General features: G+C 38.7%; 1 protein-coding gene across 3 annotated transcripts in view; it reads right to left on the reverse strand.

The window, feature by feature from the left end:
• The window catches only part of ABCB7 (ATP binding cassette subfamily B member 7), a 118,910-nt gene that overhangs the window by 12,449 nt on the left and 79,423 nt on the right, over window positions 1-27,038 (reverse strand). For all 3 annotated transcript variants that reach the window (XR_007949119.1, XM_051969014.1, XM_051969015.1), the window contains 10 exons: window positions 20,647-20,779; window positions 19,846-20,114; window positions 13,524-13,612; window positions 13,346-13,433; window positions 12,641-12,815; window positions 11,284-11,441; window positions 10,607-10,770; window positions 10,328-10,457; window positions 7,837-8,008; window positions 2,411-2,514 (listed from right to left, as the gene is read on the reverse strand). Coding sequence is in view for 2 of the 3 variants with exons in the window: in XM_051969014.1 (XP_051824974.1) it covers window positions 2,411-2,514; window positions 7,837-8,008; window positions 10,328-10,457; window positions 10,607-10,770; window positions 11,284-11,441; window positions 12,641-12,815; window positions 13,346-13,433; window positions 13,524-13,612; window positions 19,846-20,114; window positions 20,647-20,779 (1,482 nt within the window). In the remaining variant the exon portion in view is untranslated. The remainder of the gene's footprint in view (window positions 1-2,410; window positions 2,515-7,836; window positions 8,009-10,327; window positions 10,458-10,606; window positions 10,771-11,283; window positions 11,442-12,640; window positions 12,816-13,345; window positions 13,434-13,523; window positions 13,613-19,845; window positions 20,115-20,646; window positions 20,780-27,038) is intronic.

Raw genomic sequence — 27,038 nt, forward strand, 5'->3', positions numbered from 1 at the left:
TCTTTTTCTCATCTAGTCAATGAGAAGAATGGGAAAAAAGGGAAGTGTGACCCAAATACAGCACAAAAAAGCCAAAAAGGAAGGGGGCTAGGAGTGAGGGTGGGGTCTGGAAAGGAGAACATTATTTCCATGACCCTGACTTAAGCACCAGTAGGAATGGAGACTAGGACATTCTGGTGGTGGTTTTTTGATTTTGTCTTTTTAAACACAAGTTCAAACCATTATGATGACTTGATCTTTTTAGAAAATACATTGATAGGGCAGCTAGATGGCACAATGGATAGAGCATTGGCCCTGAAGTCAGGAGGACCTGAGTTCAAATTCAGCCTCAGACATGTAACACTTCCTAGCTGTGTGACCCCAGGCAAGTCACTTAATCCCAATTGCCTCAGAAAAAAAAAAGAAAAGAAAAGAAAAGAAGAAGAAGAAGAAGAAGAAGAAGAAGAAGAAGAAGAAGAAAAGAAGAAGAAGAAGAAGAAGAAGAAAAAGAAGAAGAAGAAGAAGAAGAAGAAGAAGAAGAAAGAAAGAGAAAACACATTGATAGCTTCTGTTTTTCAAGCACAGCTGTGTTGTAGAGAAAGTCACCTGTGTTTGGCACACTAACTCTAAATATGGCAAAGTAAAGACAAAGAGGAAAAATACCTTTTAGATATATGGCCCCCAAGAACCCCAAGAAATATATTACAGTTATAAATTCAAGCCTACTCTAGATGGCTACTCAGAGAAAGGAGTGTCCCTGACACAGTAGAGGCAACACAAAAAAGCCTAGAATTGCAGATCAAGGACAAAACAATGCTGGCAGATAGTGGGGAAGGAATGGGAAGGAGTGAAAGTAATATGCATTTAGTGACATATCTTGTGTTTTACGCCACTGCTCTGGCATCCTTAGCCCCCAGAGTGTACAGGGTTCTTCTCTGAGTTATAATATTCCTTCAGTCTGCTCACTTGCTAATCATGCCTCATGCATACCTAGCATTTTAAGTTCACAGATGAGGAAACTGAGGCTCTATGTAGTCAAGTGGCTCCTGTTTGAGGTGAGATTCACACTCAGGTCTCCAGCACACTATCCACTATGTCACCCAATGGATTTAACACTCCTCTCTTCTCAAATCCCATCATCGACATTTTAACAGGGGTTTTCAAATGCTGCAGCAATGACTTATGGGGAGAATTTCAGAGTAATTGAGAGGAGATATATTTATCAAGGTTGCGTACTCTGGGTACTTTTCATATTATGCTTTGTAGATAGTTAACAGAGTACCTAGGTAGTGCAGAATAGAGCACTGGGCTGAGTTCAAATCTGGCCTCAAACACTTACTAGCTGTGTGATCCTGGACAAGTAAGTGAATTCATCCTGTCTGCCTCAGTTTCCTCATCTGCCAAATGAGCTGGAGAAGGAAATGGCAAGCCACTCAGGTATCTCTACCAAGAAAACCTCAAGTAGGATCACAGAGAGTCAGACATGACTGAAAATGAGTGAACACCGGGGCAGCTGACATGGGCTCATCAGGGGTCGCTTGAAAGGCACAACAGAACCCTAGGTTTAAAAACATATGCTATAACGAAATCAATTCCGGTAAACTGTGGATCCAATTTTGTCCACTGAAAATCGACCTCCTATCCAAAACCCTGTCAAAACACGGTTAGCCAATGAGACCAGTAGCTTGCTCTATCCCTTAACACCAGATGTTCCCATGTATATTAAATAAGAAGCCAGACAAGTGGGGACAATTTGCAAAACAACATTCACCTATTTTCAGTTCTAGATAAGGAGATTAGTTCATGAAATTACTGTTGCTGCTGAGACTTTTGTATTTAATGCAAGGATGTGGTTATGAAGGCTGATGCAGTTGCCGTGGTAGTGTCATGACATTGGTGTCACAACATCCTGATGTTTCACAGCCCTCCCTGTGAAATGAATATAAATTGATAGCAGCACTGCAGGTTACCGTGTACCTGACTTGCATCTTAGTGAGTTGCTCTATGATGAGCAAGAGACTTTCTGGCGTGCAGCATGTCACAAGCATTTACATGACTTATTTTAATGAGTGTTAAGTGGCAACCAGACACCTCCATATGAGATGGACAAGAGGCTTCTGCCTCAGTAAGCATCTGAGGCGATTCCAACAGCTTTGGGTGAGGCAGGGTTAGGGCTGCAGCACTGGGTGTCACACGGTTTCAACTGGAGACAAGTTTGCAAATGGACTTGACATTCCTGTGTCTGGCTCGATACAACTTGGAGATCTGGAGACCAACTCAAGAAAAAAAGGCCTGCCTTAACTCTGCTCAATGGCACCTCCTACTGACCACTTAGACAGGAGGGATACAGCTAACTTTACAGCAAGTGACTTCTAAGGGGAACAAGATAAAGCACCATTACGAAGCAAGTCTTTACGTCACTCTGATTTACCTCCTCAGTAATCGAGTCTAATGATGACGTAGCCTCGTCATAGAGAATGACAGGAGGGTTCTTCAAAATGGCCCTGGCGATTGCTACTCGCTGCTTTTCTCCTCCTGGCAAAACAAAACAAAAACCAAAAGCACCTCTCAGGATGGGGTAAGGAATACATATACCACAGCCCCAGTTTTTCTATCCATCACCAGTTGATAACCTCAACATTCCCCAGCCCTCGTGAATTTAGCAGCATTGCTCATTTTTAGTTACAGAATGTAAGTTGTAAGTGTGAGGCACTTAAGGAGCATCTCAATTCGCTGGAATGGAAATTTTAAGATGGGATTTTCTGTTCCAACAAATAAGTAAGAAAGTAGGGAGAGGAGATTACAACTTTGATTTTAGATTACAATGATAGAATAACAAACAGATGAACAGCTTAAGTGTCGTACTGGCAGCCACAAAATAACCAGTGGCAGTATTCCCAGAAATATGTCCATTATGTGGTACTTTTTACATTACAGGAGAAACCCTTGAATATATTTAAAGAACATGCTAGGGATAAAGAATTTCAGTCTTAGAGAACTGACAAACAAGGAATAGATTAAGTAGGATGCCTAGAATTTCGAAAAATGAAATTTGGAGTTTGGAACTTCAATGTTTTAAGGTATAACGGTCTGACTAGATCAGACCAATGAGCTAAAGTTCATTTCCATTTCTGGGAGTCACGCAAAGTAGTCTTTACAGGAGAAGGCTATTTTTCACACTATCCTTAAAGATGAGAGAAATCTATTGAGCATTCCTATCCATCCCTTTAGAAATTGACAATGGATAGAGAATCACATTTTTGGAAATGTGGAAGGGAGATCCAACCTTCTCATTTCACAGATGATGGAAGAAAATTCTGATTCAGAAAATGAATTGCTTAGTTACAGAACTAGTTATCACAAGGCCGGGGCTACAATACTCATCTCCTGACTATTGGTCCAGGAGTTTTTCCACTATATCATACTATTATACATTCCTGCCTGTGTACAGCATACTAAGTGAAATTTACTCATTTTTTCTTTTAAGAGAAAAGGGCCAACATTCTGAATAGGACAAAGATGGAAGTATAGATGGGAAAAGAGAGTGGTCTGAAAGTGTATTAATGCTAGGAAGTATTCCCCAGAAAAATTTCTAGAATAAGTTGCTAACAATTTCTTTCACAACTTACCATTTATTCATTTTGTTCCAATCACAACACCTGATCACAGCTTGAGACTACCTGAGGATAACCAACCACAGTAACTAAATGAGGACAGTCCCCTCTTAGGCCATCTCATTCTCCAACACACCAAAGTACAATCTATAAGATGATTGAATTTCCCTATCTGCTGCTAGCTTTCCTTGTCAAAAGTCTCATGGGCTAGCCCATGTGCTAGCTTGAACCCTTCTCCAGAATTTTTTGTGGCAGCCATGAGCTGACTACTCCATGAATCTTTCAGTTCACTTTTCTCTTAGAGCCCAGCTTTCTCGTCTCTCTGGGGGGATTGGGGGGGAGTGTGTATGTGTGTGTATGTGTGTGTGTGTGTGCATGCGCGCGCATGCTAAGTTTCTTATTCTATTATCACTGTTTCCAAGGCTCCTTCTCTCCTGAAACCCTTCTCTTCATTAAGTTAGCTTTTCTAAGTCTTAAATTAATCTCCTCCTCAATGGAAACACTCAAACAAAGGCTAGAGGGAACTCCTGCCTTGTTTGGAAGGCCTAACTAAATAACCTAGAATCATAGGATGTCAGAGCCCGAAAAAATCTTAGAAACCATTTACAACAAATTCCCACTTTTACACTCTTTTCAACTCTTAAGATTCTATGAGGCTAGGAAGGATAAGAGTATAGACTCCTATTTCTCCTAAAAAACAGAAGAGCCGCATTAAGGCCTACTAGATGTCCAACGGCATGGAAAAGGACGTGGTTTTATGCTTTTTGTCCAGAATCGTGATATTCAGGAAACTTTAGAATAATTGTTAAGGTAGCAGTAGATGAAGAAAATAAAAGCAATATAAGAAAGTTGGCAATGCTACACACAGATATCTTTGATGCTCCTTCCACTAATATTCTACTCTGTGCCTCATTGTGATGGAGAGACTAACTTTGGGTTTCTGCAAACAAGGCCAGTGCAGTTCAGATACTGAGGCGATAGACTATATGGCTGTTATGTGTGAGGCTCTGTCTGGCTAAATTCAGAAAGGCTCATTACCAGAAGGCTGGCTACTGGATGATGGAGTTTTTCTCCTTCAACAACTCATAAAGCCTAAGAGAAGGAAAGGCTGTGATCACACCAATGATCTTTGGAATACCCAAGCTAAGCAGATGACTCTACTTATAAAGTCGGTAGCACCACCCCCATTCTCCTAGAACCAATTCCCTGGAGAGGGGGAGAGAGGATTTGGGGAAGACTGCAGCTGTGTACTGCTGCATATATAATGTCAAGCTTCTTTAAATATTGCTTAGTTTTGTTGAACTCTTTTTTCTCCTCCTATTGATTTCTCATTATAAGGGATGGTTCTCTGGGAAGGGGGAGGGAGATAGAGGGAAACGCTGATGATCATCTAAAAACAAAGATTATCAATAAAAACTAACTTCAAAATGAGACCAAAAAAGGCACCTGCCAAATGTCAGACAATATATATTTAAGAAAATGAAAATGTTTATTTTAGGCAAAGTGCAACCCAGTCAACAAGTTCAGAATCCAAAGTTTTCTAACACAGACAAGAAAAAAAAATCCACATCAATCTCTCTCATATGTGTGCATATACACACAAACGTATACATATACATAGAGATTCTCCAACTTAAGGAACAGATTGTGTTTGAAAATTTCACTTTTTAAGCTGCCTATTTGGATCTTGATTCACATTGTCTTTAAGGAAAAAGTGCTATAAATGGTGATGAGGTTTTCTATGTAGTCCACAAAAGCTTAATCTACACTGCAATAGTGTGGTACGAACAGTCAGTCAATAAGCATTTTATTAAGTAAGCACTCACTCTGTGCCAGGCCCTGCACTAAGTGCAAGGAATTCCAAACCCTAAAGGGATACAGCTAACATTACAGCGAGTAACTTCTAAGGGGAAAAAGATAAAATTGTTTAGGTGTCAGAAAGACACCAAATCCCAAAACCTACCCTTAAGGAGGTCACGTTCTAATGAGGGAGACGAGTACATAACTAAGTACACATGAGGTATACACGGGTAGATGCAAAGAAACCTTAGAGGGGAAGACACTAATGGGGTGGGGGCAGAGACAATGTTCTGGAAAAGCTCTGATGTAGAAGGTGTAACTTGAGCCGTGGTGAAGAAAGCCTGGGAAAGGGGGGACAGGGGAGGGGTACTGAGCATTATAGGCAATTCAAAGTGCAAAGAGATGGAGAAACAGAATCTAATGGTCTACAGAAAGAATAGCCAGGAGATAGTAGAGTTGGATAGGAAGGGTGAGTGTAGCTAAGTAAAGTGTAAGAAGACTGGAAAGGTAGAAAAGGGACAGGTTTTAAAGAGATGTGAAGAACAAATAACTTTATATTTGATTCTAAAGGCAACAGAAAGGATGGTGTGGAGTAGGAAGAGAAATAAGGCAAGAACACCCATTAGCCAGCTACTGCAATAGTCCAAGACAAAAGGTGCCGAGCAAGGGCCTGAACTGGGGATGGAGGCAATAATGAATTGAAGGTGTGGAGTCAAGATGACATTGAGATGGAGAGGCTGGGGGATTGGGAGGATGGCAGTGCCCTCAACAATAACTGGGAAGAAGTTTGGAAGGGGAGAAACTTTGGGGAAAGGATAATGGGTCTTACTGTGGACACACTGGACTGAAGATGCTCAAAAGGCAGTTGGTGATGCAGGACTGTTGCTTAGGAGAGACAACACTACCAATCTGAGAATTCTCAGCATCAAACTAATGGAATCCAAGGGAACTGCTGAGAATAACAAGTGAGATAGCACAGGGGGAGAAGAGATGAGGGCCCAGGACAGATCCCTGGAGGCAACCCACAGTTAGCAGGCATGATATGAATGAAGAAGCAGCAAAAAACCCTGAGCAGGAGCAGTAGGAGATTTGGAGCCAGGGAGCCGGAGTTTTGCCACTGGTTCATTGCATGACTATAAGCAAATCATGTCCCTCTCTGGGCCCCACTTTTCTCCTCTGTAAAATGAAGAGGTCGTGATAGGCTTTTCTACTAGGATTTCTGACAACCCCAGACACCCTAATCCTTTGTAACACAACACTAGCTTCAGCTCTGGGTCTTAGGAGCAAGAGGCCACGTGGCAAAGGAAGAAAGCTAGGAAAAGAAAAGTCTGCTCCCCTGTTCCTGGGTGTATAACCATATCTCTAAGGAAAAATCTGGAAAGAAATGGATTTTATCTCTGGAACTCACCTCCTTCCCTCAGTGGCTCTTGCTGGCTTAAGTCTCCAACTACAATAACCTTTCTCAAGTCTATCCTATGCACAATATGTTCCTCAAAGGACATAATAGTCCCCATTTATCTACCTCCCCTTTCCCCTTCTCTACACTCAGCTCCCGCTACCAGTCAAAACCCACACTCCATGAATACTATGTGCAAATGAAGAAACAGTCTCAAGCAGGTTGATTGTTTAGGTGTCAGAAAGAAAACAATCAACTTCCATGAGACTGCTTCTTCATTTGCAAAATAGAGATAACAACAATAAAAATGGAAGTATTTACTGTCTGAATGAGATGTTCCACAGGTATTTATATTTTAGGAGACTGCTTATGAAACTACATGGTTCTACGGCCTAAGTTCTAGCTGTATAACAAAGATGGGACACGATGGAACGTGACCTAGGGAGACAAGCCTATCTAGGGAGTCTGCTTCTGGTTTCTTTGGCTCCTTACTCTTCTCCACTTCTCAGCCCTGAGAGTTTCCACCAGCTCCAGGTCTTTCACAAGGGCTCCGTTGGCAATGGCATTTCCAGTGGGCTACTTCTAAGCTCAGAGGCTGCCCAGACCATGATGACAGGTGCAATGTTTTCCATCTGATCCTCGTTCTCTTTCCCGCGACTCTCCCAGGCAAATAACAAGCTCAGCTTTCCCTTACTGATTCCGTAGCTTATAGGTCAATTAAGAGGTAATGACAGGATCGTATCATTAACTGACTCATGGCAAGAGGAGGGGGCAGGACAGAGAGGGGTAAGGGCAAGACAGTTATGAAGAACACAGATATTTAACTTTTTTAAAATGTCAAGTTAATTAGTGTTGGTTTTGTGTTTTTTGGACGGGGAGGTGAGAGTGACCTAAATTCTTGTTTTGAACCCAGTCATATTAACCACCAAAGAGCCAATTAAAGATCGGGGTTGGATGATTTTGTTTTGTGTGGTAAGGAGGCAGAGGGGCAAGGAGGGTAACGATGACAGCACTGACATAAAGAGAGTCTAAAGAACAGAAAGTTACCAGAAAGCTTGAGCCCCCGCTCCCCAACTTGTGTGTTATATCCATGAGGCATCCGAAGAATAGCATCGTGGATTCCAGCCAATTTTGCTACTGCGTAAACTTCCTCAGCTGAAGCATTCATGTTTCCGTATAAGAGGTTGTAATAGATGGTGTTATGGAAGAGAACAGCATCCTAGGACAAATATGGGAAAAAAGGTTAAGAAGTATGACATTTAAGAAAAGGTACTCAAAACATAGAAAATAATAGCGAACCACTGGACTGTTCTCTTGGGCTGTCTGCACTACCTGTTGGAGAAGAAAACTCTATCTGGCAGATCTCAGACAAGCTATAAAAATTTCTTTGAATGATGGACTATAGAAAGCCTTTATTAGATGCTTCAATATAGATAACTGAGATGGCCTAAAACTATTTTATTTTAAAAAGGCAAGTATCTCCTCTTACATATTCTAAATTCTTTTTCATCTCCCAAAGGCTGGAAGGCTATCACCAAACCAGCAGAACCACAATCTTCCTATTATTGCATATAAACAATAACAACCTGAGAAGTCTTAGTCTTGCTGAGCATCATCATCCCTCTAAGATATGGTTTTAGGTATTTAAAAGTGTAATTCTGCTATTAATACTCACACCTCTTATGCTGTCATAATTAATGCTCACACTGGAATGGGATGAACATCTGACCCAGAGACCCAGAAGCTTACAGCTTGAGGTCCAACTAAGCCTGGTTCATCTGTCTATACTTCATTTTCTCATTTACAAAAAGAGAATAATGCTCCTCCAACTCCTTCACACCTCCAAAAGTTGCTGTGAGGAAAGTGCCATGTGTTAAATAAAATAGAAGCTATTATCTCCAAAGAATTCAAGTTCTAGACACACTAAATATATATTTTCCCCCAAGAAAATAGAATTAAAATCCTCATAGAATCCTAAACAACAATAAGATCTGAAGTGTATGGGAAAAAAACCAGAGACTCACATATGTTACTTAAGTGATTTACCGAGATAAGAATCCTTCGATTTTAAAAGCTTATCATCTATAATGTAAGAGTCATCGCCATACTGCTTTCCACCAAAATCCCATTTCAGTACCTCATCATGACATACTGATGGTCCTAAATTCTCTAAAGGTTTTGCCAGCAAACACATGTATGCTCTGGGAGGTTCTATCAAGCTGGAAAGGTTTCAGACACAGGCATGGTGATGGACTATCTATCTGTCATCAGAAGACCTAGTTACACACAGAGAAATTCTTCACCAGAAGGCCAGCCAATCAAATGATAAGACTTATTTTTGGCCACAGCAACTAATGAAGACTGTCTCCTAAAGCGCCGAGGCAATGTGATTTGTGTCAGTGGAGGAAGCCCACACACTGACAAAATTACAAATCTTTTGACCTATCATCCTCAAAAACTGTAAATTAATATTCTAGCTCTTTTTGGTTTCTAAGATTCAAAATGTTTTCAAAGATTTTATTGATATCTTTTATTTTTATATAACCCACTTTTTCCAATATATTGTAGTCATCCTTTAAAATGAAGTTTTAAAATCGGGGAAGGGAACAATTGAGCATTCAAGATATATCCAAGATTCAAAATTATATTGCTCTTCCTCTTCTGACTTCTAGTTTTCCTTGTTACCCTCTTTCTTATTTTTTCAGGATCTTAGGCTTTTACCTTCTCTATGAATTTTTCCTTGATAAAGAAAAATGAAAAGAACTCTTTCCACTGCTTTTACAAACAAGCGTATCTCCCTGTCTTACCGATGGACTTCAATGTGTATTCACAGGGAAAGAGATGAAGTCACATGATCATAGATTTAGAAATGGGATCATCTGGTCTAAGCCTCTCATTTTACAGAGGAGGAAACTGAGGCTCAGAGAGGTAGAAAGTCTCGCTCAAGAGCACGCAGCTTGTGTATGTTAGAGGCAGAATGGGAAGCTACAGCTTCCTTACTCTAAGTCTAGGACATCATGCACAACACACTGTTTCTCTGTACTCTTCACAAAAAGGAAGCTTAATAAGAGCACGGGCTATTGCTTTTCTAACTTAATTCTCTACAAAAGTAATATTTTCTTACATTGAAAACCACAAAGTGGTAGCTGCCAAATTATCTGGATGTCCTAGATTTTCATTATGTCTATAACTGTTCCAAATAAATTATGCCATTTGGTTGGGACTTGGAAATCTTTTTTGGTTTTTTGCTTTTTTTTTGTTCACTCAGTATTTTATTTTCCCCCAATTACATGTAAAAACAATTTTAAAAATCTGTTTTTAAATTTTTGAGTTTGGAAATCTTTACACTCGCTTTTGGTTTTCATTTTTGTTTTGTCCATGAAATTTGACCTCTAAGTGCTTAACAGTTCCAAGTACCTTAGGACACTCAGTTTTCTCCACACTGACTGCTGCTGAACATTTGTTCACACAATAGCATCTTGTTCTTTCTCTTTATGACGAATATAAGCAAAGAACACATTTAAAAGGAAAAATGTACCTGAGGCACCACTCCCACAGATCTCCTTAGGCTCTCCAAGCTGACATCTTGTAAATTCTGACCAGCAATATAAATGTTACCATGCTGGGGCTCAAAAAACCGAAACAGTAATCTCACTATTGTGCTTTTTCTGAAATTGGGAAAGAAACAGAAAAGGGGAGATAGTTTAAATCCAATTGGCATCGGGCAGACATTTTCCAAGCGACTGTAATGATGTTATAGGGGAGAGAACAAGTCACGTTGGGAAATCAATGATGCAGAATTTTCTAAAGTACCCACCCTGACCCACTACCTCCTACAATGGCCACTTTCTTTCCTGCGGGGACTTCAAATGATACTCCATTCAGGACTTTCTGACCCGCAATGTATTCAAAATGTACATTATCAAAGGCCACCGAAGCTGTCTGTGGTGTAATCTGAAGGGGAAGTGCCATCTCTTTGTCCTAGCAGGAAAGAGAAAAAGAAAACAACATACCACTTTACCCACAGCTTAGCATCCAACTATGAAGAAAATTTTCTATTTCACACAGCTAAAAAGAGAAAATAATGGGGAAAGAAAAGAGGAAGAGGGAGAGAGGGGCTTTTAGAAGCCTCTCTTACTCTCTTCCTTCCTCCCTCCCATTCTCATCTCCATTAAAGGGCAGAAAAATTCCTCTTTGAACACCGTTTCTAAGCAACTTTTTTTTTTCCATCACAAATCCTGCATCATTCATTATAAACAAAAGAAAACCAAGTGCATAATAAAAATACTTAAATTAATCTAAACAAAATGAACCCCAAGCAAGTCCCTTTGCATAAAGTTCCTTCCCAATATGAAAGAAAAGGCTACTACACAGTCAAATTAACACATCTGGCAAAGAAGAAATTAGCTCAGCCAGTGAAAGGAGATGATTTCCTTAGTATAAATCTATTCATGGGATGAGACTTAAACACTTAAAAAAAAATAAAGTACTTACTTTAATTTGTGTGTCTACCTTGAGTAGTGTAAACAGAGTGTTCATATCGATGAGTGCTTGTCTAGTCTCTCGGTATACAGTTCCCAGAAAGTTCAGAGGTAGCGAAAGCTGAAAAAGCAGCCCATTCACCATTACAAGATCTCCAACAGTAAGGGTCCCTCGAAATAAAAAGAATTTAGAGGAAGAAAAGAAAGAATGAATTTAGATGGCACTTGCCCAGACGATAGAAATTTAACGTCTATTGTTCCACAATATACTTCAAAGCACAGTGCATCGGCAAACTCCTGGCCTATTCATATTACCAGCAACCGTATGAACTCCCTATTATGTGCATGTGATCCTGCCCTAGCATAATAGTAGGCATTTACAAACAGAGATAATTAAGTCTGGGTTGCCATCCTCATGGAAGTTATCAGATAATTTTCTATATGTTAAGTAGAAAACAAAAACAGTTTACCATTCAAATATAATAAAACATATTATGGGAGAGATTAGAGCAAAGAGAGAAATAAAATCCTCTTCTTTTCTCCAAAAGACATAATTCATTCACAGCTTTGCCTGGTATATTATTAAGCTGGCAATACATATTCAGGGCCTGTAAGAACATTAGGAGATACTAAAGGATCAGTGGTTAAATCTTAGCTTATTTATGGAAACTCAAGCTTGGTAATGGTAAACACACGATCAAGTTTATAACAAACAAATTAAATGATGGGAATGAAGAGTACTTGGAAGAAAACTTGAAAATGGGGCAACTGAAACACAGAGAAAGATGTCCAAGACTCAGAGAAACGGCATCGCTTATATTTTATTGTGCCCCGTTTAAAAAATAAATTATTAGTGACTCCTTTGTTTTGACCATAGTCCACTTTGAATCTAATTATCAAATTCTATAACCTGGCAAGACAACAGGATAAAAGAGAAACTTTGGCAGTTCATAAAAAGCCCATGTCACATAAGATCCTGATGTTACAGATACACAACAAAGATAAACAATAAGATCAACTAACAGTGAAGTCAATGCCTCCATAATGTAGAGGGAAAGAGAGAGGGAGGGAGGGAGGGAGAGAGGAAGAAAGGAAGGGAAGATGGGAAAAAGGAAGGAAGGGGAGGTAGGGAAGAAGGGTAAGAGGAAGGAAGGGAGGGATGGAGGGAGGGAGGGAGGGAGGGAGAGAGGGAAAGAGGAAGGGAGGAAAGAGCATTATCAATAATCAGGAAAATATACTCTGTTTCAAACAAGAAAAATATCCCAAGTATATTCAGCATTTCACAGTCAGCAACAGCATATGTAGCCCTTCTCTTTGCTTTTGTTCATAAAGATAAAAAGTAGAAGATAGAAGGTAAAGGCATCCATTACCTGCCACAATTCCCTGACTGGCAAGAACCATTATTGTTGTTAGGCCAACACTGAAAATAGCATTTTGTCCAAAGTTGAGCATAGCCAGGGTAGAAGTGCTCTTGAGTGAAGCTGCCTCATAAGACTTCAAGAATCCATCATATCTCTGTGCTTCATACTTTTCATTATTAAAATACTACAAGATATACAAGGATAATTACTTTGAAAAAGAGCATATATGCACCCAACTGACATATCAATCAGCAAATGCAATTCTGCAATCTTTGGGACATTGGCTCAATCACTGACTTTATATACATACAAAACAATGCTATATTTTCCCCCATTTTATAAACCTAATTTGAAACACTGGCACTTGCTATTCCTACATAGGTACACTTTCAAAATGATCATAATAAGCCATAAATGCTGGCCTTTTAACATGAAGAAAGCATTTGAAAGATGCCTAAAGAACGAATTCTGTTTTCATTCTGAATCGAGTTGGTCACCATACTTTCATCACTTAGAAATTCATTTATTCGGTGAAATATTAAAATGGCACCGAACTAAAAATAAGGCACTCCCTAAGGAAGAGGCAACTTTCATCAAAATGATTATTTCCCCACCCCCAATTGATATACTACACCATATCAAGAAGGTATCTGACTTGCATTAGGTCTTAATAATAGTGTTAAACGTGGAGAAAAGCACACATAAGTGCATTACCTTCACAGTTTCATAGTTCAGCAGCGAGTCTATGGCAGCATTACCTGCATCATTATCTGCCTTGTTCATTTCTATTCTAAATTTAGTTCTGTAAAACAAAAATGGGCAAAGCCATGAACAATCTGTTCCACCAAGAACATATCTCTAAATCCCAACTGGTTTCTGGGGGATAGCTTACCTCCACCGGGTGATTCCAATTGTGTAAGCAGTGTATGCACTCAATGTTCCCAAGGTGACAAGTGCAAACTGGGCACCACATTTGTAATACTGGAGGAAGAAAAAGAAAAACAACAAATAGGTACTGTTCCTTGTAGAACACAAACTTACTTCCTGCCAAGATGGCTGTCTGAAGAGGAGGCAGGCTGCTGAGCTCCTGCATATTACTCCAGCAAAATCCTGAACTTCATATCGGATCAAGTAATGATCAAGAAATCTAGAGAAATGACAGTAATTTCTTTTACTTTCAGACTGAAGAAAAAAAAGTCAGTCAGAAGTCTGATGGCAATCTTAAAGGGAGAGCCCTCTAGTAAAGCAAGGACCAAGCCAGTCAAAGATGGCCAGGGACAACTGCAATAGCCTGCAACACTCTGAATCCCAAGACAACGCCTCAGTGACTAGTTGGTGCTGACTAGCTCAGTGCCTCAGCACTCAGACCAGGAGAGCACAAACCCAAGGGGCTCTGATGTCTCTCCCTAATACTCTGTGTTAAGACACCAGAGAAGGCCTTGAAGATCCTGCAGCTCTGAACCTCAAAGACCCCTGCTACTCTAAACAATGGGAGGTAGAGGTCAGCTCCAGGACATTCAAGGTAAGATTAAGCAGGGCTTGACCACCCCACCCAAAAGCATAGTAGTAGGGTAGAACCTATTCCTGACACAAAGCCCCAATTTAGGAACTAAAGCTAGAGAGATGAGTAAATCAAAGAAACCACTGACAAGTATTAAAACTTGTTACACATGTATAACATACACTGGATTGCTTGCCATCTAGGGGAGAGGGTGGGAGGAAGGAAGGGAAAATCTGAAACACAAGGCTGTGCAAGGGTCATATTGAAAAATTATCCATGCATATGATTTGAAAATAAAAATCTTTAAAAATTAAAAAAAATTTTAATAATTGTTACAAATCTAACTCCATAATAATTGCAAGCAGATACTCAAAGGAAAAAAAATGGATTTTCCACAAGTATTATTACATGAATACCTAGAAGAAATGAACTGTTAAGAGAATGAAATAAAAGTTGTCATTCAGTCATAGTCATTTCCGACTCTTCATGACTCAGGGTTTTCTTGGAGAGAATACTAGAAGAAAAAAAGAGAGGAGAAAAAACAGACTAAAAGAAAAAGCAGTAAACTTTATATAAGAAACAGAATTCCTATAAAGTAGACTAGAACAAAGAGAATCATATCCCGTGAAAAGTATATATGTATATATATTAGAACAAAATCAAAAGATTGGAGAAAATAAAAAAAAAATTAAGATATTATCATTAAAAGCAAGTGATTCTGTAGTCAAGGAAAAGATATTTTAAAATCTTTTCAAAAACCATGATATCCTACTTCCCCCTCAAAAAAGTCTGGACACTATATTTCAAGAAATCACAAATGAAAATTGTCCAACTCTATCAGATGTGGGAATTACTTTAAAAACCAAAGCAAAGCAAAAACCTAAGAGATCCTGGAATACAACATTCCAAAATGCAAAAAATGAAAGGTCAGCAACCAAGAATATAATCTGACAAACTGAATACAATTCTTTACAAAAGAATAGATCTTTACTAGAACTTGCAATTTAATTGAGAACTGATTGAGAATGAGAACATGTAAATTTGATTTAAAAAGACAAAAAACAAAAAACAAACCAGAGATGAAGAGAAACTCTGAAATACAAATAAAGACCAGAGTCCAGAAAAACCTAGAAATTAGGTGAATTCATTTGAACAATGAGAAACTTTTTATGATGTCGTGCTAATATTGTAGTAGGATGGGGAAGAAACTGGGTTCTCTTCAGAACCTTAATGTCTTCAAAGGGTAATGAAGGAGTTAAATAAAAAAGATAGATGTCTTAGAAGGTGTATTGGTTCTGTTCGGAGGATTTGAAGAGAAGGGAAGGCAAATGAAGGAAGCCATTACTGTAGAGAGGAGGAAGGAAGAGGTCCTTGCTATTTCTTCTAACTGCAATACATGAGAATTTATAAAAATGGAGAAAGGAGTGGGGGGAATGGGCATCAGATGTACCTCAATCTTTCTCAAACTGACAAAAGAGAACTGAACACATAGAGCTTGATGTGGAAATACAGCAAACTCAATAGGAAAACAAGTTGAGATGGGGGTGGGGGAAAGGGGAAGGAAATAAGGATAAAAGAGAAGAATAATACCAGGGGAAAAGTCACCAGCAGAACAAGCCTCCTGATTCTAAAGAAGGGATTGAGGGAACAAACAACCACAATTTAAGAGGGTATCATAGATTCCTCTTAGACAATTGGAGAAGGTCTAAACAAACTGTAATATATAAATGTAAAGAAATATTACTCTGCCATAAGAAACGGCAAAAGAGGTAAGTGTAGAAAATCCTGCAATGGACCAATTACATACTGACAGAGAAAAGTAAAGCAGAACCAGATTTACACAAGAACACCACTATAAAGAAAAACAACTTCTGGAGAATTTCATATTCGGATCAATGTAATTATTAATACTTTCTCCAGAATACCAGTGATGAAGCAGGTTATCCACCTCTTTACAGAGAGATGATGAGACAAGATGCAGAGATACTAATCTTTGGACACGGATACAATTGTGGATTCATTTTGTTGGACTATGCTTAGCTATTACAAGAATTTTGTTTTTCTTTCTGCCTTTTTTTTCTTCATGAAGTTCTTGAATAGGAATGAGGGCAGGGAGAAGAGGTGGCAGCATATTGGGAAGGAAGGGGAAGTTAGCATAGTGATGCCCCCCAAAAAAGAGGGCCACTGCAACATGTAAAAAAAAAAATGCACTAAAGAGAGCAGAAGGAAATTCAGAAAGAAGTACAGACAAGCAGGGTAATTTTGAAAGTAATATGCAGAACTTATTACGTTCTTAAAAACAAAAACCAACTGCTATGAAACTAGGTTTCCTTGAAAATCCTCTCTGTGTTTTGCCGTATACATGAAAATGTTCTTTTTTGGTTTAAGTTCAGAAAAAAAAGTAAATTTTTTAAAAATCTCATTTTCCACCTGCAATTGAATAAAATTGTTTTAATAAAAATTATGTTTAGATGAAAGAGCCAGACCTGAAAAACTACAAATAAAACCAAAGCAACACCTAAAGAAATCACAGTAGTTATTAAAAAAAAAAAAGTTCTCTCATGCAGGCTGAGAATTGATTAGAAGAGTAAAAAAGACTGAATGGAGAAAATCAGATAGCTATTTCAATGATCACAAACTGTACCTTTACACAAAAGCCCATCTTTCCATTACCAATATTCTCCCAGCGCTGCTATATTGCTGAGAATCATGGAATACCACGATCTCTAAAGAGTCAAATTTGTGGGTGACCCCAAGGGCAAAAGAATGATTTATAATGACTCTAAGTAGGTGATGGCATGTTATCAATGATGAGCTGTCTGCAAAAAATGGCATGAAAGACATCGTTAATGATATGTATAGCCAGAAAAGCTACCTGGTCACGTATGGTGAATGAAGGATAACAGATGGGACAGTCCAAGAGCTGTATTGGTATCTACAAAATATGAAAAGACCCAGAAGAAGGCTTCTCCAAGGAAGTCTGTACACAGCAAGCTCACCAAAGAAGGAGACAGCAAAGAGTTGCGATCTGAATCAGTGCAGAAAGATTCCACGGAAGTCTGACAAGGGGATGACCATCTTTCTAGTTGCCAAGGTTTACAACCTCGGGGTCCTCCTCAACTCTTCACCCTCTGCCATCCTTTATATCCAAGTCTGGCTGATTCGACCTCTGCAATGTCTCTCTCTAGTCATATCACAATCATTGCAGTTCAGGTCTCATCATTTCTTGCCTGAAACATTGTAATAGCCATAATCACAGCCATCAAACCTGTATTTCTAAAATACATGCCTGACCATGCTGTTCTACCCCTGATAAAGATCCAAAGGCTCACTATTGACTCTAAGATAAAATATAAAAACCTGTTTTACATGTAAAACTCTTCAAAATCTCGCTCCAGGGAACAATGGCTAGAGGGAGGCAAGGTGGGGCTAGAATGTTGGGCCTGAAGTCCACTAGGAGGAGCTGAGTTCAAATCCCAATTCAGACACTTCCTAGCTTTGCGACTGTCCCTGGGCAAGGCATTTCACCTCTGTCTCGGTTTCCTCAACTGTAAAAGGAAAATAACAATAGCACCTATGTCCTCAGGGTTCTTGAAAGCTGAGGTACAAACTCTCCCTGGGGTTCCCTAGTGACTTCTCATATAATGCTCCTACTATAAATATGTCATGCCCTGGTATCATCTCAGGCATGGACTCGCAAAGCAACGTCTGTCTGAACATTCTCAAGTGGCTAGCCCTGTATGGCATCAGGATCATCCCATTATCTATCCAGACTGTTGGGAGAACCAACACTGACAATCCATTGAACAAGCACATCCTTTTAAGTTCCAGATAACTCTCACAGCCTTTAAAAAGTACCTGCTGGAAACCCATATCCAGCCCTGGCTTTGGCTGCTCAGGCTCTCTTCATTGTGCTTATAGGGGTGAGAGGGGAGTGAGAAAGGTGGTCTCTTCCCCTTCCTCATAACTTTTCTTCTCCTTCTTCTCTTATGTACAAGAATCAGTATCATAGACCATTGTCTTTTTCTTCTGATGCCTTTCTTAAACTAAGTCTCCAGGCCAGTCCTCATCGTTAATATATAGGTGTTTTTTTTTTTTTAAAAAGCTAAAAAAAAAAAATCTTGCTTATTTATTGATATTTACTTTGCTATGTTATGTTACTCAAGTCCCCTCCCCTCCCCTTCCTGACATCAAACAGAATGTAAGCCCCTTAAGGGCAGGAATTGGTTTTTTTGTCTTGTATCCCTAGCAATCATATTTTAAAATATATGTGTTGAACTGAACTTAATTACTACATTGATTCTGTAATAATGTAATGAAATAAACTTAAACATAAACAAAAAATCACTTTGAATACAAAACCTTTAGCTCTGATATATTCAATATGCTTAAATGCTGCATCTTGGCCTCAAAGAACAGTTGAGGAAACTTGTTTTTCTGTCTTCATTCTGTCCCCATTCTGAAATGGGGAGCTATGGCTATAGGATATCATACATACTGTCAGACATAACATGTGATGGTTGGTTTTTCTGAAAATTTCCAATCTCTCTTACAATGGGAAAGATCACTGAGGAAGGAAAAAGAAGAGGGTTGTACTAAGAAATTAATATAAAAATGAATATAAGAAATGATATATTGCATCCAGAAAGAGGACTACGGAGACTGAATGTGGATCACAACATAGTATTTTCACTTTTTTTGTTGTCGTTTGCTTGCTTGTTTTCTTTCTCACTTTTGTTTTCCTTTTTGATCTGATTTTTTTTGTGCAGCATGATAAATGTGGAAATATGTTTGCAAGGATTGCACATGTTTAACCTATATAGATTGCTCACTGTCTAGGGGAGGGAGAAAAATTGGGAACATGAGGTTTTGCAAGGGTGAATGCCGAAAACTATCTTTGCATGTATTTTGAAAATAAAAAGCGATTATAATAAAAAGAAAAAGAAATGATATAAAAAGTATCAGTTAAATAAAAAAGAGAAATATTCAGTTTGTTTAAATGCTATGGAGAGAAGCTTAGAAATTCTAACATGACTCCAAGTATTATTCCCAAAGTTTGTCTTATCTTATTTTGATTTGACTTTTTAAAAATACTACTCATTTATGAAAATATCCCTTTTATCCAGCAAGCCTATCCCTGTAACAAATATTTTTTAAAAGCAGTTCAATAAAATTAATCAACTTATAGTTCTATATGATTTATATACAATATCCCATAGAGGACCTTGACCTCTGCAACAAAGGGATGAAAGTTATACCCAAGGTGTTTAAAGTTTAAAGACTCCCTTCCCACCACATTTCAAGAAATATTTGATTTAACAAAATTAACAACAAAATAAGCTGGGTGATCCAATGGTGTTCGTGGTAATAAGACAGGACTCTATACAAATAAAATTATTCTTCAGGCTCATAATAGACCACCTGGCTTTTCTAACCTAAATGTTGGGCCAGCAAGGTGGCACTGCAGTGGATAGAGCACCAGCCCTGGAGTCAGGAGGACCTGAGTTCAAATTCAGTCTCAGACACTTGACACTTACTAGCTGTGTGACTCTGGGCAAGTCACTTAACCCCGATTGCCTCGAAAAAACAAAACAAAAGAAAAAACCCTATAAGCATTGAATGGCACATGAACCCAAAATAGTGAATATCTATTAAAGAGACTGTATTTGACAAACAAATAACAGTTTTCAGTCTGAATAAAGTTAGCACTTACCAAAATCCCACTGACAAGGGTCACTTCAAACATGATGGGAAGAAGATTAAATACTAATGCACTCAGGACAAAACTGATACCCCTTGTTCCTCTGTCAATAGCCTTTGACAGGGCACCTGTCTGCCTGCTCAGGTGGAAGCCCAGATCCAGATTGTGGAGGTGGAGAAAGACATTCCTGGCTATTCTTCGGATAGAATTTTGTGCCACTTTACCAAATACTGCATTTCGAACTTCATTAAAAAGGGCAGCTCCAGCTCTTGACACACCATCTAGAAATAATTTTTTAAAAAAAGAAAGAAAAGGAATGGAATGTAAAATGCAAACACATATGAGAATATTCTTACTTTGAGCTTTCCATATAATTGGCAGGTACACTAGAACAGTACTAAGAGCTAAGGTATACAATTAGTACATTAAGTTAACTGGGTGGAACTAAGTTCCACCAAAGACTAATATAGAGTTGTAGATTTTACCTAACAGTCCATAAATAAGGATTTACTTCACTGTGGAAGGGATCTTAAAATGACATTTATTATTAGAAGTTTTTGTCATGATTTATATTTTTGTGCTAAGACTTAAAGATTATAACTCAGGCTGTAGAATCTAGGAATGGATATTAACCTGAGGTTAAAAACTAAAAAAAAAAAAAAAAAAACCAAAAAAAACCCACACCACCCAAAAGAATAATAAACACATTAAATGCTAAGTTGTGTTAGTAGTGAAAAGGTTATATCAGCTAATCTATGATAAACTCCTTCCAGAAGAAAATTAACACCTGTAGAGAGATGAAAGAACACTTACAGCCAATCAGAACTGCTGTTGCCATGGTTGCTACTGTATTTGGTGCATCAGTCAAGTTTAACACATCTCCTGACATCTGGTTGAGGTTGTCGACTGCATATTTAAACATAAAGGGAACTACTATATTCATAGCCTTTAAAAAAAAAAAAGTAATTATCCATACTGTGCTGAAATATTTATGCAGAAATGCAAAAATATTTACCTTATATTAGTGCCTGTCATTTTATTTGTAATTTACCCACTCAATGAAAATAGGTCATGACAGAAAAAAAAATCCTCGATACTGGGAGCAGTTACCCCAGAGATTGTACTTCCCACTGATCTCACTGCTATAAAAAGTATTCCATGTCACTTCCTCGGGAGGTGGAGCCAATTTGGCAGAGTAAAGGTAGGAATTACCCAACCTCTCCCCAAAACCACTCCAAATTTCTTTAAATAATGACTCAATGTCACTTCCTCCAAGAAGACTTTCCAGGTTTTCCTAACTAAAAGTGGGACTTACGAGCTAGAAGGAGCCCTGAAGATCATCTTTGTCGAATCTTTTCATTTTCTATTTGAAGCAGCTAAAGCTCAGAAGTTAGGTGATTTTTCCCCAAGATCATATTGGGTAGTAACTCTTCCTCCTCTAATTTTTCATTTGCACCATTCTCATCAGCGAGGTCCAAATCAATCAACACTTACTAAGTATCGGGTACTATGCTAAGCACTAGGGATAAGAAGACTTCTTCTCTATGCTTCAATTCAGCCAACCTTGTATTGCCTTTTCCTAGACATCTGTGTACATCTTTCTGCCTTGACGGTGTCCAAGTTTGGTTGAGAGGCAGCTACTGTGTATTATAACCTCTGACTTAATCAAAGGTTCTGGGTTCTAGCCCTGGATCTCTTCTACCCATGTGGCTTCTGGCAAATCTCTTCCTCTTCAGGGCTTTCCAAGATAGAGTGCAAGCCAATATTTTCGTAAGCACTTATTAAGTGCCAGTCACTATGCTAAGTGTTGAGAATAAAAACACAAGCTACTAAGACAGTCCCTACCACTGAGGAGCACACATTCTAATAGGGAGCTGGAAGTAAGGGAGCAATTATCCCCTATGTGGGAAAAGGCAGCTGTCCCAAATCCAGAGAGTGAGTTGAGGTGGTGTAAAATGGGAAGTGAAGGCTGGTCAACTTTAAAAGTTTCTTTTAATTCCTTTGATGATATGGCTTTAACTTCCTTGAGTTCTTTTAATAAGGCCTTTCTTAATCCCCTAAGTATCGAGCACAATTCCCTGTACGTGTAGATTCAATTAATGTTTCTGAATGAAAAGCTGAAAGCAAAACTACCTCAATACATAGTCATGGTTCATTCAAATGATGGTAAAAGTGGCAATATTTATTTAAAAGACAATATCAGTAACTAAAATTTGCCATAATAAGACACTAGAAAAAGTATAATCAACTCCAAAATATAAAGTAAACTTTTAAAAGCCAACATATGGTGGAACCACAACGGTAGCCTCACATCCCCTAAGTGCTACAAAGTAATCGGACAGTCAAACCTTGGGCAAGACAGTTAACTTCCCTATGTCTTGGTTTCCTCATCTGTAAAATGAGAGATCAGGACTAGGTATGTGGCCTTGCGGGATCATTGCAGCTCTAAATCTACAAATCAAGGTGCAAGAGGTCTTTTAGATTCAAGTTCTACTTGAGGAAAAATCCAATTTCTTCATTAAGAACATGCAAATTCATTTCCTTTGAAAATTTATCTGTTAGGGGCTATTTGGTGCTACTTGTATTGATTCCCTATATAGTATCAAGAGCCAGTGCACAACAGATAAGTGGCCCAAAGAAATAGATTGTTTGCAAAAGAACTGCAAACCATAAATGACCAAATCTCAAGATGCTAATAATAAGGGAAACCCAAATTAAACAACTGCAGTCTCACCTCAAAAGTAAGCCTGGGAAAAAATCCCAAGTTCCAGTAACAGATAATGTTTGAGAGACTGTGGGAAGGCAGATACACTATTGGTGGAATTGCTTAGAGGTTCAAACATTCTGGATTCTATTTGGAATGACTGAAAAGTGAGCAGAGTTTCAAGAGAGCCCACTACTAAGAACACACTCTAAGGAAAGAAATGACAGAAATGAAAATTCAATATATACAAAAATATTCACAGCAGGATTCTTTGTAGTAGCAATCAGCCAATCAAATCAAGCAATCAAAGTGGAATTGTGAGAAGGGGAAAGGAGACAAAGATGTGGATCTTTAGATATATTCACACACACACACACACACACACACACACACACACACACACACACACACACACACCCCTAGAAGATCATTTCATTCAATCCCTACATTTAACAAATGAAGAAAGCGAGACCCAAACAAGAAAATGAATTGTGCCCAAGGTCACAAAACTAGTCTAAGGCAAAGGTGGGATTTGAAACGATTAGCTGACTTCTAATCAATCAGTATTTACTGAGCACTCACTCTAAGCGAGACACTGTGAATATAAATGAATACAGAGACAAAAAATAAACTATTTGTACCCAAGGATCTTAATTCTAGTGGGGATAATAATATATGGCTGTATATAAAATATGGATCAAAAAAAGTAAATGGGGGGTAGCTAGGTGGCCCAGTGGATAGAGCACCAGCCCTGAAGTCAAGAGATCTGAGTTCAAATCTAATCTCAAACACTTAACACTTCCTAGCTGTGGGATCCTGAGCAAGTCACTTAACCCAATTGATTCAGCAAAAAAAAGGGAGGGGGAGGGGCATGGGAAGGCATCTCTATGATAAGGGTTCTTATGCTTTTTAGTATCATGGACCTCTGAGGCAGTCCAGTGAAGCCTACTGATTCTGATTCCTCAGAATAATGTTATTAAAAGAATAAAATCTGCAGAATTACAAAAGAAACCTATTACATGGAAATACAGCTATCTACCTACCTATCTAAAAAGTTCATGAACCTAGGTTAAGAACCCCTGCTGTTAGATATAACAGAGAAAACTTATTTTCTGTGAGCCTTTGATTATTAATATAAAGAAATGCATGATCACCAGAAGTAGTTGCTGTTTTCATGCATAGAGAATGTCCAAAGCCAAGTCTGATTCAAAATGGAATTGCTTATAGACAGAGGTCTTCCAGATGTTCCTGTTAATGGACGATAGCATACTGAGTGCATGAAGGCGTGGAATACTGCCAAGCCTTCGAAACAAGATGCTCTACAATCACTCAAAGAGTTTGGCCAAACAATCCACATAGGAGCAAGCAAGTAGGTAAAGAATTCCTATAATCCAGATTATAAGTAAGCTGGTCCTTGAGAACCAGTGTCGATTAGTGTGTGCTCACATGTACATGTACACATACATACATGTATATGTACACACACATAGGTGCACATACACACCCGGGCAGACACTGCAGAGCAATAGACAATGAAATAGAGGCAGGATTAAACAAAAGGATGAAAATAAGCTAAGTCGCATTTGGGAAACTCTGCTTTTCCCTGAAAGAAAAAGATACCTCTTTTACACTAATATTCTCCAAGTAATTTTATATGGCTACAAAACATGGAATTCCATAATCTCCAAGAAATCAAAATTACACAAAAAGACATGGTAGGTTATAAACCAATTATTTTCAATGATAACTTGCACATAAGAAGTGAGATAAAAAATATAATTAAAGAGACAAAGGACCAGAAAAAGGAGGTAAGCCAGTCACACAGTGAGAATAAAGGACAACAGATAGACAACTCATGTGCTACTTTTGATACATATGCAATATTAAGAGTTCCAGAATGTTGAGTGAACCCCCTGTGGCTCATGGGAAAACATGGACACAAGGTATATGGTGAAAGAAGGCATGAAAGATTTATGATTTGCACAGTTGAAATGGGGGCCCACATTGATGAAATCACATCCCATTGAAGTCTAAGAACACGTGAAGATGCTGTAAGGCTTAAGAAAAACAAAGAAATCCCAGCTCCTGTTAACATTCCATTCTTACACCATTCATTTTTACTAAATATAAAGCCTGCACTGACAACAATCCTAATTTTAGCTACAACTGATAGAAGCTATTTAAATCTTACCAATCAAGGCTCCGATATAAGGTATATGAGTGTCTTAGCAACTGAGCAGGTGTTTTAACACCCAACAATATCATTAAAGTACATAGCAGATGTTGGAAAGCTTTATAAAATGAAGCAACTTTGTGTTATGTGTGACACTGAAGCAAACTGTTTGAAATTTTGAAAAGAAAACAACACATCTACAGAGTAGTAGATTGGATTTCTGAATTTCCAAATGTAATCTAAATGAGTAAGTGACTTCTTTCAAAGAAAAAACAAAGTCTGAATACATTTTAAGTCTGATAGATGCCAGCCATTGTCTGTACCCAGCTCGGGAAGTCAGAGTCACTCGACTTACCTACAACTTCAGATGCATCTATGGCCCCAAGAAGGAGAAATACTGGGACACATCAATCCAGTGCTCATTGGGTCAGTATTATCAGCCTTATTTGGGAGTTTGTTCTAGACACAAACTGGGCTAATACTTAAGAGTCCAATATAACCAAGCCCCTTTTATTCTGTGTCCCAACGAGTGGGTTCCTGCCTACTGGGTGTTCCGTGGCCAAGTTCCTGTTCCCATATCACTCTGGTAGCCTTTAGAATTGCTGTCTCACCTTGTTCTTGCTCGTGTTGGCAGAAATGGAAGTCTTACCCTAGACTCCTACTGTAAGACAATCTGGATATCATTCTCCATGTGTTCCTCAATTCCACTCATGCTTCTTTTACTCTAATGCAAAACATTTTCAATATCTGTCTAGACTATGTCAGTCTTTGAACAAACAGCCACTTGCCACTTTTCTCTCCCCTCTCTTTCATATAGCTTTCAAAGTGATCTTCTGTGAACCAGAAAAAAAAAAAAACCGTCACAAGTCCAGGAGATTCCTCAGGCAGAGTTTTGATGATGTCAGAAGCCTTTAATGAGTCCTTACAGAGATCAAAATAAAATAGAAACTCCTCAGACTGACAACCAAGATGCTTTCCAGCTTTATTTCACATATCCCCTTAACACACTATCTTCTAGACCAAGCAGAATGCTAGCAATTCCTTGATCTCATTCTTCATTCTCAAGCTGAATTCATGCTTCCGTATATTCACATCACCTATGTTCTCTTCATTTAGCAATCTATGGCAATCTTACTTTTCCTTCAAAGTTCACCTCAGGTGCTGCCTTCTCCACAAAGCCTTCCTTCACTGATTCCAATCCCCCAGCTACACCAACACCAAGCTACAGGTGATTTCTCACCTTTCCAATTTTCCTCAAACACTGTGGCTGAATCACTCCTCTATCCCGATTATAATTTACTTCTTTTGTGTAAATATCTTGCCCCCCATAGAACGTAAGATCTTTACAGAGGGCAAGAACTGTTGTTTTGTTTCGTCTTGTTTTCCTTTTTCTATCCCTAGTACCTGGTACACTACCTTGCACACAATCAGTGTTTGATGGAGGACTAGAGGAATACCCTTCTTCTTCTTTTTTTTTTTTTTTGCTGAGGCAGTTGGGGTTAAGTGACTTGCCAAAGGTCACACAGCTAGGAAGTGTTAAGTGTCTGAGGCCAGATTTGAACTCAGGTCCTCCTGAATTCAGGGCTGGTACTCTATCCACTGCATCATCTAGCTGCTCCCAAGAATACCCTTCTTGCCCATGTTGAAACCATCCAAACCAATCGCTTACACGCTTCTGGTGTCAACCAACTTCCTGTAACTCTGCCTATTTGGCTTTCAACTTATTTTTTGCTCTACTCACCTATCAAGACTTTGTAAAGAATGAAGGAGTTGAATGACATGATATCTAAGGCTTTTACACTTTTAAAATCCTATGATGACATGATCTTTTCATTCAGCATGGAATCTTTCCAAACTGCCCTCTTTTACCTCAGGGAATCTAGCTATCATTAGTCTGGCCTGCCCCATATCCCACTGGGTTTAAGTAATAAAAAAGCCTGGGAAAAAAACAAACCAGTCGGCATCCCTTCAGAACAGCATGAGATGAGCTATCCTTTAAACTTGAAAATGATATCCACAATTGCTTAATCATTCTTAGCCACGAAGAACAGCAGTGCCAAACTGGGCCTGGAAGATCATGTGTTCTAACCCCCTCATTTTATGGAGGAAAATCCTGAGCCTCAGAGAAGGGAAGTGAATAGTTCAATGTCTTCTCTCGTGCCCCATGGACTGCCACGTTTTCTCCAGAAGCATTTATTCTTGGTCCTCATTCTGATATAACTGGATGAGTATGGGTACTTAAGTTTACCTGGGGAAGACGTTATTTTAGTGACTACTCTAGTAGCACTAAAGTGCTAAACTGCTATGGTAAAAACATTTCTGTTTTGT

This window comes from Antechinus flavipes, chromosome X (assembly GCF_016432865.1).
Source record: "Antechinus flavipes isolate AdamAnt ecotype Samford, QLD, Australia chromosome X, AdamAnt_v2, whole genome shotgun sequence".
Taxonomy (NCBI): Eukaryota; Metazoa; Chordata; class Mammalia; order Dasyuromorphia; family Dasyuridae; genus Antechinus; species Antechinus flavipes.